General features: G+C 29.9%; 1 protein-coding gene across 2 annotated transcripts in view; it reads left to right on the forward strand.

Annotated features, from left to right (window-relative positions):
• The first annotated feature begins 425 nt into the window (after window positions 1-425).
• Window positions 426-13,307, forward strand: part of LOC123302378 (serine/threonine-protein kinase 16) — a 30,957-nt gene continuing 18,075 nt past the window's right edge. Inside the window, exons 1-4 of one of the 2 annotated variants that reach the window (XM_044885293.1) lie at window positions 426-481; window positions 1,717-1,953; window positions 5,135-5,337; window positions 6,146-6,239. In XM_044885293.1, the coding sequence (XP_044741228.1) occupies window positions 438-481; window positions 1,717-1,953; window positions 5,135-5,337; window positions 6,146-6,239 (578 nt within the window). In that variant the 5' untranslated portion in view covers window positions 426-437. Of the gene's footprint in view, window positions 482-1,475; window positions 1,642-1,716; window positions 1,954-5,134; window positions 5,338-6,145; window positions 6,240-13,307 lie in introns of those variants that run through there. The other variant, XM_044885292.1, reaches the window with a different exon arrangement.

Below are 13,307 nucleotides of genomic sequence, written 5' to 3' on the forward strand. Positions count from 1 at the left end.
ACAGCTCTATTTATAACTTAACTTATTATTTCACGAGTATAGACGCTTCTAGTAAATTTAACGATGTACCAAAAACTCGTCAAATAGATTCTAGGCGGCAAAAAAATTATTCCTGTAATAAAATATTTCCATTTAAAAGTGTAATGCATTTATAAGTGTTTTGCTCGCTGGAAACAGTTGTCACATTCAAACATGTCAGAATCGCGCGCCATGATGCGTGATGCCATCTGCATGACAATTCATAACAAACATAGTTGTAATCCAATAAAGTAATGAAAATTTAGAATCTGTAGCAAAAAGACACATTAAAAGGGTACAAGTACTTCTCTTGTTAAAGTGCAAAAATACAACTGTAACTGCACCATCGAAATTATTCATTTCGGCCTCAAGAAGTGAGATTCGTAGAAAATGGTAGAAAATGGAAAAAATATCCTTGCATGATGTTACACAAGTTTTTTGTTGTTGCGAGAATCACTTTAAGGTAAGTGAAGAACAAATAATTTTCGATAATTTCAATGTAGAATTATATACTTTTTTTTCCAAATTTTTCAATGTATACCTTATTGCTCACAACAAGTTCAACCTTGAAAATAGTAATAGAATTTTTCGTTGGTTTCTGTAACTGATATTTACCAAAATATTTAATTATTTTGCAATAATATTATAATTTTGTAGCTCGACGAAGATTTGGAAAGTTATTGCCTAGTTAAACTCGATCCTTTAGCAATAGCAATCTTCGTATTCTTTTCGCTATAATATTGACTTAAAAATTTAAAAAAAAAAAAAAAAAAAAAAAATTAAGTTATTTCGTGCATTGATCACACATTTTGTTTTATTAATATTATTGAATGTTTAACTGAATATTTTTCAATAAAAAAGTGTAATATTAACATGTTTACGTTTGGAATTGAAATTGTTAAAATAATTTAAGCCCTTACATGCACATATATTTGATTAATAGGAATAATTATTTAATTGAATCCTACATATTTATAGGGCGTATTGATAATGTTTGACGATATCAATTCAGAGTATGATTTCTAACTGCAATCAATATTGACACGCTAACGTCTATATACTTGAAGAGAAGACTATTAACCCAACAAATTATTGTCATTCTTCATGGTCATTTCAGTACTTTACGTATTGACGTTTTCAGTAAACCATGACAGATGACGTCACTTTTCGACTGACTATATGGCATCGCATTTAATCACGCTGGCAAAAATTTGAACTTTGACATTAATTTATTAAAAAACGAACAATTAAAAATCGCTTTCGATATCTTACATGACATTTTTTGTACTTACTTAATCTAATTATTTAGAAAAAAAAAAAAAAAAAAAAAAAAAAACCAAAATAAAATTTTATTGAAAGTGTCTATCATATAAAATTGTTGGTCTATATTTGTTTACATGTTTGTGTATTTTACCAATAGCATACATCATATGACAGCATGTGTCAATAAAACACATATGTGACATTTCTCATTCCAAAATTGTTATGTTAATTTCTTCTAATTTAAAAAAAAATGAATAGTTTAGGTCTAAGTATTATATTAAAAAGAGGATGTTTTTGTGCGAAAGAAACAATATATGTGAATAATACAAAATACTATTTAATCGAAAATTTAGGACAAGGGTATTTATTAAAAACATAACTAATATTTCATTGTAGGTTTTAGAAGTAAGTAATCAATTTTTATTTATATTTTAGTGGTTTTAGTGTTGTTGACTTGGTTGAAAATGCACACACAAAGAAAAAATATGCATTAAAAAAAATAATATGTCATGCGATTGAAGATCAGAAAAATGCATTAAGAGAAATTGAAATAACGAATCAGTTAAAACATGATAATATTATCAAGATAATTGATTCAACGTTTAAAGGAAGTGCAGATATTGTTATAAATACCATATCAGAAATATTTATTGTGTTACCATACTTTCCTAGGTAACTATAAAACCAATGAGTAATATTGATTCAGCCAAAATAAACCGAAAAATATCCGATGATTGCAAAAGGTCGTGTGGAAGAAATTTATTTTAGTCATATTTTCCCGGAAAAATGTATAAATAAATATATAGAATTATGAATTGTATCGAAGGTGAACGGGGGGAGGGGGTTGAGTTGCATTTTAAAGCCGTGTATCAGAGGACACAATTTTATTTTTTAAGTATCAAGGAGGGGTTAGTATAAAGTTAAATCCAAATTTGTGGAGTTTCAACCCTTGTTACACGCCCGCCATCTTGGAAAACGGAGTACAAATGGTTTTTATGGTTTATCTGACAAACTTATGTCTCCCAAAAAAATTATTAGAGCATTTTTTGTTACAAATAAATTCTCTACAACTTTGATCATGTAACTTTAAGCCGCGAACCAAAAATAACGAAGATATTGTCCGTTATTCTTTTTTTCTAATCATTTTACAAAAAAATGTCATCAGACAATCCTTATAAACGGGATTTTAAAGAAACTTTTTCATTATAAACTTTTTAAATTTTATTAATTAATTACGGTTTTACAGCACTGCGAAACGAATACTATTTTTCAGTATTCAGAACTATTCATAAAGATCATGGGCGTAGTTACCGCCGTATCAGCCGTATCAATGATACGGGGACCCCGAGCTACAGAGGCCCCTTACATATGCAACCAAAAATTAATAAATGTTACCCACAATGTCACTTAAAGGGCCATTAATTAATTACGTAAGCATAGAAAAACTGAAATCGTCTTCAGCTATACATGTTTCAATAAATCAATTTACGGAAAAAAGGCAAGAAAAGTGTATATTTAATTTGAATTGTTTGCCTAGGTCAATTTCTAGGAGGAAGTGATAACTTATAATCAATCAATAAATATTTATTTTAATTTAATGCAAGCAATTTTGTTTCTTTTGTGAGAAATCTCCACCCTTCATTTGGGCCCCCCAAATAATTTTGATACGGGGCCCCTCCAAGGCGAGCTACGCCACTGATAAATATTAATGATTCGCCATAATCATCTTTTCATTTTTTTAAATGATTATTGATTTGACACTCCACCACTTACGAGGTACAGTCATGGGGCGCTTTTGTTTTACGTGGTATTTTGGTATTATGCCCCAGTATACATAATTCACCGCTCATTTTCTAAATTACATAATTACTCTCTCCTCGGTATTTTTGATGGACCAGGCTGCGGCTCAGGATCTGGTTGACCTTCTATATCAAATATTTGAGGGAGAACCGGATAAGGAAGTGATCTTCATAATCATTTCCTTAATTAATTTTGAGATTTCCATTATGTTGTAAAACCTTAATTAACTAACGCTTTGCTCCCAAGGAAGTTTGCACCTTGACCCCGTGGCGACCTTTGGCCTTGGCTCCGTATGTATAGAAGAAAAGGGGTAGTTTTTTTAATTTTCCAGGGGGTTTCTATGTGGGCAATGAAATTCTTCAAGGTATTCTGTAAATTTGTCTTTATTTCAAGTCAATCCGTGAAAATCCCATCATTGAATAGAAAATCGTTAATTTGTGGGATTTTTCCGATTTTCGGGGAGAGAAAGTTATAATGAAAAAGTTGCTTCAAAAATTTCCCGCCGAATGCGGAAAACCGCAGCTTTCTAGCATTTCTAGAAGTCTCTTAGAATTTGTATAAATGAGTCAGTCGATCACCTTCAATTGGGCTATATATTATGCGCTGTAAAACTTTAATCAATGAATAAAATTTAAAAAGTTTAAATTACAAATTATTCCTTAGAAACCTCTTTATATGAATGCTCTGATATTTTTTTTTTTTTTTAATGATTAGAAAAAAAGTTTTAACGACCACTAGAGCATTTTTACTCAAATTTTCATCGATTTTCGCTTATAACTTTGATGTTTTTGGTTCTGATGGCGGCCATGGAAAAAGGATTGCAACCCCACGAACTTGAATTTTGCTTCACACTAATCCCACCTTGTTATCTCTAAAATAAAATTGCGTCCTCTGAAAAATTCCGCGAAGAGATCTGTGTCCTCGTTAGGAGATAGATCTGGCGAATTTCAGCTCCAATTAAAAATTTCAACGTCCCTAAATCTTTGCACATTTTACAGCCCCTCCAAATTGAGGAGGAGGATTGGAAATTTGTATGTAGTGTCACTTGTGACCGGGTCTTCGTATAGTGATCTAAGTAGTCAAACTAGCTGGAAAACAATTCTGTAAATATAGATGTAGACTTAAGCAGTATGCACTGTATCAAAAGCCAACAGAGAAAGGTGGAGGTTTATTATTTATTGACTTTTGAGAATGCGTGACGCATATATTCGACTTTCGATACAAGGCATGTTGCTTACGTCTATATTTTCGAAAATTTTGTCTAGGTTTGATTAATGATTCTTTTACCTCTCAAAATGTGACGTAATCTATGAATGATCCGTAACTATCGTGAAATAATGCGTATTTTCTGCCTCACACAGCTTTTGGATTTGTATCGTTTAAGGATGTACGAAGACCAAGCAATTTTAAATAAAAAGCTTTTTTTATACGACTTTGGACTAAGTCTGAATCAAATCTGAAAATTTTTGGGAATTGCCTGATTATTTAAATAAATAAATGACTTATGCATATTTAACACTGGTCTTTTGGGAAAACGGTACATGGATGATATGTTTTCATAGATTTCTCCAAAACAAATCCGCGGATTTAAAAAAAAAAACTATTTAAATTAAAATTCAAACCTTAATAAATTATTGAAACAAAAAACCCGTTGTGCCCGACAAATTAAGAATGTACTAGGACAATAGCGGGGCCACAAATTTAAAAAAATATATTTTTTCAATTTTGATGGTGAATTATGTTATAACTTGACAATATAAGACGAAAAGTAAGAATACAATTTTCGATAATTGGATTTAATTTTCTAAATATCGAAAATTAAAAATCTTGTTAAATTATTTAGCTTTCGATATTTCGACGGCCAATGCAGGTGTCTAAAAATTGTATTCTTATTTCTGGCATATATTCATGAAGTTATAACAAAATTCATCATCAAAGTTGAAAATAAGGTACAAATAATTTCAACACTAAATCTAAAATTGACTTGGTGCTCGTACTAACTTAACAAATGAATTTCTTGTAGAAGCTTTGCAATTTTATTTTTATTTTTTAGAGGTACTTTAGCAAATTATTTGGAAATAAGGGGAACAACAAATCATCATTTGAGTGTGAATGAAATTTGTACAACATTTTCAAAGATATGTGATGCTGTACGCTGTATGCATGAATTTAAACCTGAACCAATTGCTCATCGAGATTTAAAAACAGCGAATATTTGTTTAACAGATAGCTTACAACCTGTTATTATTGATTTGGGTAAGTATACATAAGGTGTTGTGTAAATTGAGACGCAGGTATGACTGCATAAAAACTAGAGATGAAACGGATAGTGGTTTGGTTGGATAATGGTTATTCGGCAAGATACAAGGCTGGAGTGCCGGATATCCGGCCCGGTTATTCTACTCTTTTCAATTGTTGTCGTGGTTTTATGTTTGATTGATCAACAAGAACTGTCATCATCTAAAAACCTATCGCCAATTTGGCAATATTTTTATTTAAACAGATAAACTCGTATGAGAGCTTCTTTGAGATAATCCAATTTACCCAATTTCTACCTTTTTAGACCCAATGTTCGAGTCAGACTATTTAGGAGTTCTTGATTCAGTTAATTTGAACCAGTACCCGCAGTGGTCAAAATTTGCCACTTGTTAATTTTCAGTACTAAAATAATTAATATAAGAAACATTTTTGACGTGCGATAATTAAAATAAACTTGGGTAAAATAATGATTTTTTTTGAATTTTATTAACCGGATATTAGATTACTACCCGATATCCGGCAGAAAAGTTAAAACAAGCCGGATAGGCCGGAAACCGGTTAGTCACCGGATATCCGTTTCATCTCTAATAAAAACTTACGAAGCACAAATTACGTCATGTCACTTTACAGAACCTATCATACCCATTGACCTCTATCTACATAAAACTGCGTCTCAATTTGCGCTAGGCCCAAACCTCATTCACTAGTTCTTACAAACTTGCCACAAATGATTAATCAAAATAATCGCCATTCTCTCCCTTTAATGCGGAATAATATTAATATAAAATATGTTTTTAAATTTTAGGTTCGGCTACTGAAGCTCGTGTAAAAATATGTGGATCACAAGAAGCGCAACAACTGCAAGATTTAGCTGCAGAAAGATGTTCTATGCCATATAGGTAAATAAATGTTTATACCATGTATGTATGAAATATACTCCGCCAATTTATTAAGGGAACAAAATTTTTACACAGAATTTTTTGTTCAAACAGCTGTATCTGCGCGAATCATCGCATTCGGATCTTCAATAGCTCATTTTAAAACCTTTACTTTCTAGTTTTGGCATCTATTGATCAAAACTTTTTAACACCCCTTGCCGCTTTACACGGAGGGTTGAAAGCGTGAGAAATGTTTTCTCTAAATTTTATATAAAGTTTAGAAGTGTACCAAAATTTTAAAAGTTATTTTAAAATAAAGAAAGATGAGAAAGCTCGTTTATTTTGCTTTTATTAAATTGTTAAATAAAGACTATGGGTACAATTAAACAAATATCCAAAAGGAAAAAATTAATGCATCTCTGAAATTTTCCACAGTTGTATTAGGTTGCAAACACTCCATAAAAAAGTCGACCTTTCAGGGGCGTACCTAACCCCCTTTTTGGGAGGTAGTTGGGGGTTATATTAAGCTTTTTACAAATTACAAAAAAGTATGCATCAAATGAAAAAAAATTCAATTAAAAATTTTAGCTGAAGTGTGCACATTTTACGATTTGTTAACATCAAAGTTGACCGAGATATGCCAATTTTAAAATAGATTTTTTTTGCTCATTCTACCAAATGAAAAGTATCCATCTTGTAAACCGTTAGAGATAGAACAAAAGTTTAAAAGTAAAAGTTAATCATCACAGTTATAAACAAAACTATAAAAAAGAGTGTGCTGATTTTTTTCAGATTAACTTCAACTAGTGGTTTTGTGAAACATTTTGAAATTTTCGAAATTTTTGCAAGTATTTTGGAGACGCCTTCAGGGGTAAAAAGGGATGTTTAAAAAAAAAATTTCAAACAAAGGTTGTTCATTTTTTAATAAGAAATAACTTTTACTTTAATCTTTTGTTCTATCTCTAACGGTTTACAAGATAGTTTTTTTTTAGTAAATTGAATGAGTAAAAATTTCTAGAAAATACTCAAAAATTTTCAAAATTTTCGCAAGTATTTTCTGGAATTTTTTGGTTTTTCTAGAATGTTTCACAAAACCACTAGTTGAAGTTAACCAGAAAAAAAACACTTTTTTTTTAATAGTTTTGGAGAAAATGGACATTAAAGTTTTTTCCTAAGTTGTGCTCTCACGGGTAAACAGTGATGTTTAAGAAAAAATGCTTCAAATAAAAGTTATTAATTTTTTTATAAGGAATAACTTTTACATTCAAACTTTTGTTCTATCTGTAACGGTTTACAAGATGGATACTTTTTCATTTGATTGAATGAGCAAAAAAAATTTCATTTTAAAATTGGCATATCTTATTTTGAAAATAGAAAGTCGGAAAAAAAAACGAAAATGTGCACAAATACTTCAGCTAGAACTTTCAATTGAACTTTTTTTTATTTTATGCGCAGTTTTTTTGTAATTTGTAAGAAACTGATTAAAATCCCCAACTGCACCTCAAAAAAGGGAGTTAGGTACGCCCCTGAGAGGTCGACCTTTTTTACAACTGTTGAAAATTTCATAGGTGCGTTAATTTTTTCATGATTACAATGATTCTATTTAATTTTATTAGATTACTAGCGTGTAATGTGTAGTGTATTCTTGTTACTTTAGTAAAGTTGAATAAAATTGTGTGTTACCATAGATGCTTTGACCGCTAATATCTATATTTAAAAAGCTCGCACGGGAACTTTATTTGGCTCATTTTTTAAGAAAAATAAACAAGCTTTCGAGTGGTCTTAACAAATTTTTAAGAAAAAAATTTTTAAAATTTGTGTAGCCTTTTACATTTCTTACTATTTCCACCCTCCGTACAAAGGGGCAAGAGATGCTAACAATTTTTGAGCAATAGGTTTCCAAAACTAGAAAGTAGAAGTTTTCTAATGAGCATGATAAAATTTTAGATGACATCTTTTTTTATAAAATGGCGGCCAGATGAAAAAACGCCTAAACTATGGAAAAATTCTAAAACTATTGAAAAAATAAAAACAATATTAAAATCTCAAAATTGCTTTAGACTGCGAATATATTGATTTAAAAAGCTCGTACGGAATTTTTTTATAGCTCATTTTCAAGAAAAATAAAAAGCTTTCCAGTGGTTTAAACAAATTTGGTTTTAAACACAATTTTAACAAATAATTTTTAAAATTTTGGTACGCTTCTGAACTTTATATACAATTTAGGGAAAACATTTCTCTACCTTTCAACTCTCCGTTCAAAGCAGCAAGGGGTGTTAAAAAGTTTTGACCAGTAGTTGTCAAAACTAGAAACTAAAGGTTTTCAAATGAGCTATTAAAGTTCCGAATTATTTTTCTTAATAAATTTCGTAGTGTATATCAAGGTGTACTTAGCGTAACAGACAGGCGGGCAAGGTTATTTTGACTAACTTATACTAACTTTCGTCCCAAGTTTGTAACGCTTAAAAATATTGATGATACGAACGAAATTTTGGTAGATGTTCATAAAATCATCTAATTAGGCCATTTTTGGTTGTCCATCTGCCAGCCTGTCTGTGTACACGATGACTCTAAAACGAAAAAAGATATCAAGCTGAAGTTTTTATCAGGGCGTAAAAAGTGGGGTTGAGTTCGTAAATGAGCAACATAGATCAATTGGATCTTGGGTCTGTGGGACCCATCTTGTAAATCGTTAGAGATAGAACAAAAGTTTAAATTAAAAAAAATCCATCCTTATAAAAAAATTAACAACTTTTGTTTGGAATTTGGATGGTGGCCAATTTACATTTGTTACGGTTAAGGACTTTTCAGTTTCTTAAAATATACGTATTTTAATAACAAAATTTTTATTGTATATTTTTTCTCAATTTGTATCAAAAATACGTGTGATAGCTCGTTCAATTCGGAATGATATCTAGAAAAATGTGTCGGAAGCGTTTTTCAGTTCATAAAAAACTACGAATAGTCTAGTTAACATCTACGATTTTTTCTAACTTTTTTGTATATTCTCCGAAAATTACGAAACAGGTGTCATTCGATTCGTAATTTTATGTAGAAAGTTTACTGAAAAATCCGAAATGGCGCTGAAAAAAATTGCAAAAGTTATAAACAATTAAGTGAAAAATAAAATAGGGGGCTCAGTTTTTTTTGAATAACACAAAAAATATTGAAAATTTTCAAAATCTGAAAAATAAAGTTCCAACTGCCGAAATTTTATCTCCATATTTATAATTTTTACAGAGCCTTGAAAATAGCGCAAAATACGACAAGTTTAGCTCTCGCGCGCGTTCTGTCTCTGAGACCTACTAACAAAAAAAATTATTTAAACATATAGAATATGAATATTAATAAATAAAAAAATTAATGTAGTTTTGAGATACATGAATAAACAATAATCCGTGGTTTAAAAGTTTTTTTCCCAATTTTTCCATTAGTTATGTAATTGTTAACTAACAATTTTTTCTATACATAATGTTAACATAAAATCTCCGATAATTATTAAATTAAAACCCCAGAATTTTTTTCCCTCCGTGAAGTTATTCTTATTAGGCTTACAAATAAATTACCGTTTTTAAAATTTTGATTTTTCAATTTGTTATTAACATTTGAAAATTAACAAATGAAAAATAAATTTTTTTTAAAATTTTTTAATTGTTTTAATTTTTTATAGTTAAAAGCTACATAAAAATAATTTTTTCAAATTTTTTACAATTGTTTTTTAAAAATTGTTATAAACAAATAATAATAATAATAATATTTTATTCGTTCTCTTTCGATATACAATGTATACATAGAATTCGAAAAAAAAAAAAAAAAAAAAAAAAAAAAACAATAATAATAATAAGAATAATAAAAGATAAGGCGGTGATGGCCGACTTTTCGTAGACTATCCCGGTATTCACCTTAAACATCGTGGAAAACCATCAAAAACTCACGAGTAGGATAGCTGACATCCTTAAAAGTAAGAATGTCTAAAATAAATAAATATGAAATTTGTTTACCTAAAAACAAAAAATAATATATTAATTAAATTTCTTTTTCCGGTGATAAAAAAAAAATCTACCGGAAAGTGTCAAATATTATAAAAAAAATAAATATTGATACCGGTGTATAAAAATTTCCACGGTACATGTTATATAATAAAAAAGAAAAAAAAATTGATTACCGGTGTATAAAAAATTTCCACGGTAAATGTCATTTAATTAAAAAATATTGATACCGGTGTATAAAAATTTCCACGGTACATGTTATATAATAAAAAAGAAAAAAAATTGATTACCGGTGTATAAAAAATTTCCACGGTAAATGTCATTTAATTAAAAAATAAATTAATATAAAATTATCGAATTCCGGTGATTAGAGATCAACACGGAAAGTGTCAGAAATTAAAAATTATAAATACAAATACTTAATACATATATTAAGTTTAAAAATTACTTTTTAGTCCTTCCTCCAATGAATAGAAACACTGCCGTTGCAGGTACCTACGAACTGCATTGATCGGAGCCATTCTATTATCTCTCATAATGTCATTAACGCTTGACCCTTTACTGATTTTACCGTAAAAAAAAATTGCAAGATACCTCGTATTTTTTTTTAAAAATGAATATTTACACCTGAGATTAACATATTCAGATGGATTTCGAATCAGATAACGATTGCCCTGATTTATATTAATTTCGAACACATTTTTATTTTGGATAAAAAATTTGTAGATTTCAAAAATATAATGAGAGTGAAATGTCAGTATTCTGTTGTTCAGAAAGAATATTTTACAACTTTCAGTTCTTTTTAAGTTAAAAATAATTCTAATTGCTCTTTTCTGTACTTTAAATATTTTTGAGGCATTTACTGAAGCACCCCATATTACTATTCCATATGTCATAATTGAAGCAAAATTTGCATAGTAAACTGACAGTAGTGTCTTTTGGTCAACTCTTGATCTTAACGCTCTTAATTGAAAGCACACTCTGCTCAATTTTACACATAAGGTGTCAATATGAGATTTCCAATTCATTCCTGAATCTATTTCAACTCCTAGAAATGTCGTTTTACTTACAAACAGATTATGCGTAAAGGTGACTCCACCACCAAAACACACAATTGGTTTTTTTTTTTACGATTTAGAAGCAAATCGTTTTCATGGCACCAGCTGTCCATTAATTCCAGTACATGGTTAATGACTTTCATAAGCTCATCGGTATCTTTATGTGAAACAACGATGGTCGTATCATCGGCAAAGAGTGCAACTTTACAAAATAATTTACTAAATGAATTTGGCAAGTCATTAATAAATAGGAGAAACAGCAATGGCCCAAGAATAGATCCTTGTGGGACCCCAGACCTGATTGCACCCCAACTTGACTTGAAAGTATTTCCGTCTATGTTTAATTCAACAAATTGAGCTCTATTAGATAAATATGACTCTATAAGTTTATAACATTGGCCACGAATACCATATGCATAAATTTTGGAGAGGAGTAAATTATGATTCCCGCGATCGAAGGCTTTAGAAAGATCAAAAAATAAAGAGGCTACTTTAAAACCTTCATTAATTTTCGTGAGAATATGATCCGTGACGGCAAAAATTGCATTTGTAGTTCTTGTATTCTCTCGATATCCAAATTGATCGGGTGTCAATATGTTGAACCGAGTTAGAAAATTTGAAATTTTATTAAATATAACTCTCTCTAGAACTTTGCTGAAGATAGGTAAACATGATATCGGACGAAAATTACTGACATCCATGTTATTGGGTTTCTTTTGAAGGGGTACTATTCGTGCTAATTTGCCACGATCAGGAAAGATTCCCTCCCTTAACATACAATTAACAATTTCGACTAAAGGAGCCAATAAGGTTTTTGAAACAGATTTTAAAACATTACTGGAAATGCCTAAGTAGTCCATGAAGTCTTTGGATTTCATATTTCCAATAATTTGTTCTATGTCACGGGAATCGATTTCATCAATAAAAATAGTTTTTTCAAAATTTTTTATTTCAATTATGTTTTTGGCGTTATTATCCTGACCAATAGCAGAGCCCAAATTAATAAAACACTCATTTAAAGTGTCGACCATGGACATAGGGTCGCATATTTCAATATTATTTATACTTATGTGTTTAATGCCCCTAGATATGTTTAAAGTTTCATTTTTTATAATGTTCCATACAACTTTGGGATTGTTATTCGTGTTCTTTAATTTTTTGATCAAGGAAATTTTCTTGGCCATTGTAATAACTTTCTTGTATATTTTTTTGTACTTTTTGACATAACTTAAGAAATTTTTATTTTTTGCCGTTTTTTTCCGAATATTGAGTACTTTCAAGTTTTGGGACGATTTTATGATACCAGGGGTGATCCATTCAGGTCTGGAATAATTAAAAATTCTAACATTTGAGGAAGGACATGTCAAATCATAGTAGTACACGAAGGTATTTAAAAAACTATTAAATTTATTATTAATATCTTTACTCTCAAAGACTAGCTCCCATTTTTCCGTTTCCAAATGCCGGTTGAGTTTAACAAGATTTTCCTGAGTTATATGACGCTTTTGAATTATTTTACATTTCTTAGATTGTGGTTTCAAAGCACTAAATTGCAGAACAATGGCGTCATGATCGGAAAATGCGCAATCTTCCACATAAGCACAGAAGTTTGGTAAATTAACGAAAAAATTATCTAACAAGCTGGAAGAGCTTGTAGTAATTCTTGTTGGCTTATCAGTAATAGCCAATTTACTGTCAAAAGTTGTTAACAAATTAACTAATGTCTTAACCTTCTCATCCTGCTTATCTAGTTGATTTATATTAAAATCACCACAAACCGCAAAGTGTTTTTTTTCACTTTTAATAATATTAAGACATTGTTCCAATCTACTAAAAAACGTTTCAATATTACCACTAGGTGGTCTATAAATACAAACTAGTACAATTGACTTATCGTCAATAGAAGCTTCGATAGCTGCGCATTCAAAAACTTTTTCAATGCTTAAATTATTCAGATTCTCTTTTACTTTTATTTTTCCAACAAAGTTGTTCGAAGTTAAAATTAAACACCCGCCATTCTTAAAATCCTGTCTACAAAAGTA

This window comes from Chrysoperla carnea, chromosome X, assembly GCF_905475395.1.
Source record: "Chrysoperla carnea chromosome X, inChrCarn1.1, whole genome shotgun sequence".
Lineage (NCBI taxonomy): Eukaryota > Metazoa > Arthropoda > Insecta > Neuroptera > Chrysopidae > Chrysoperla > Chrysoperla carnea.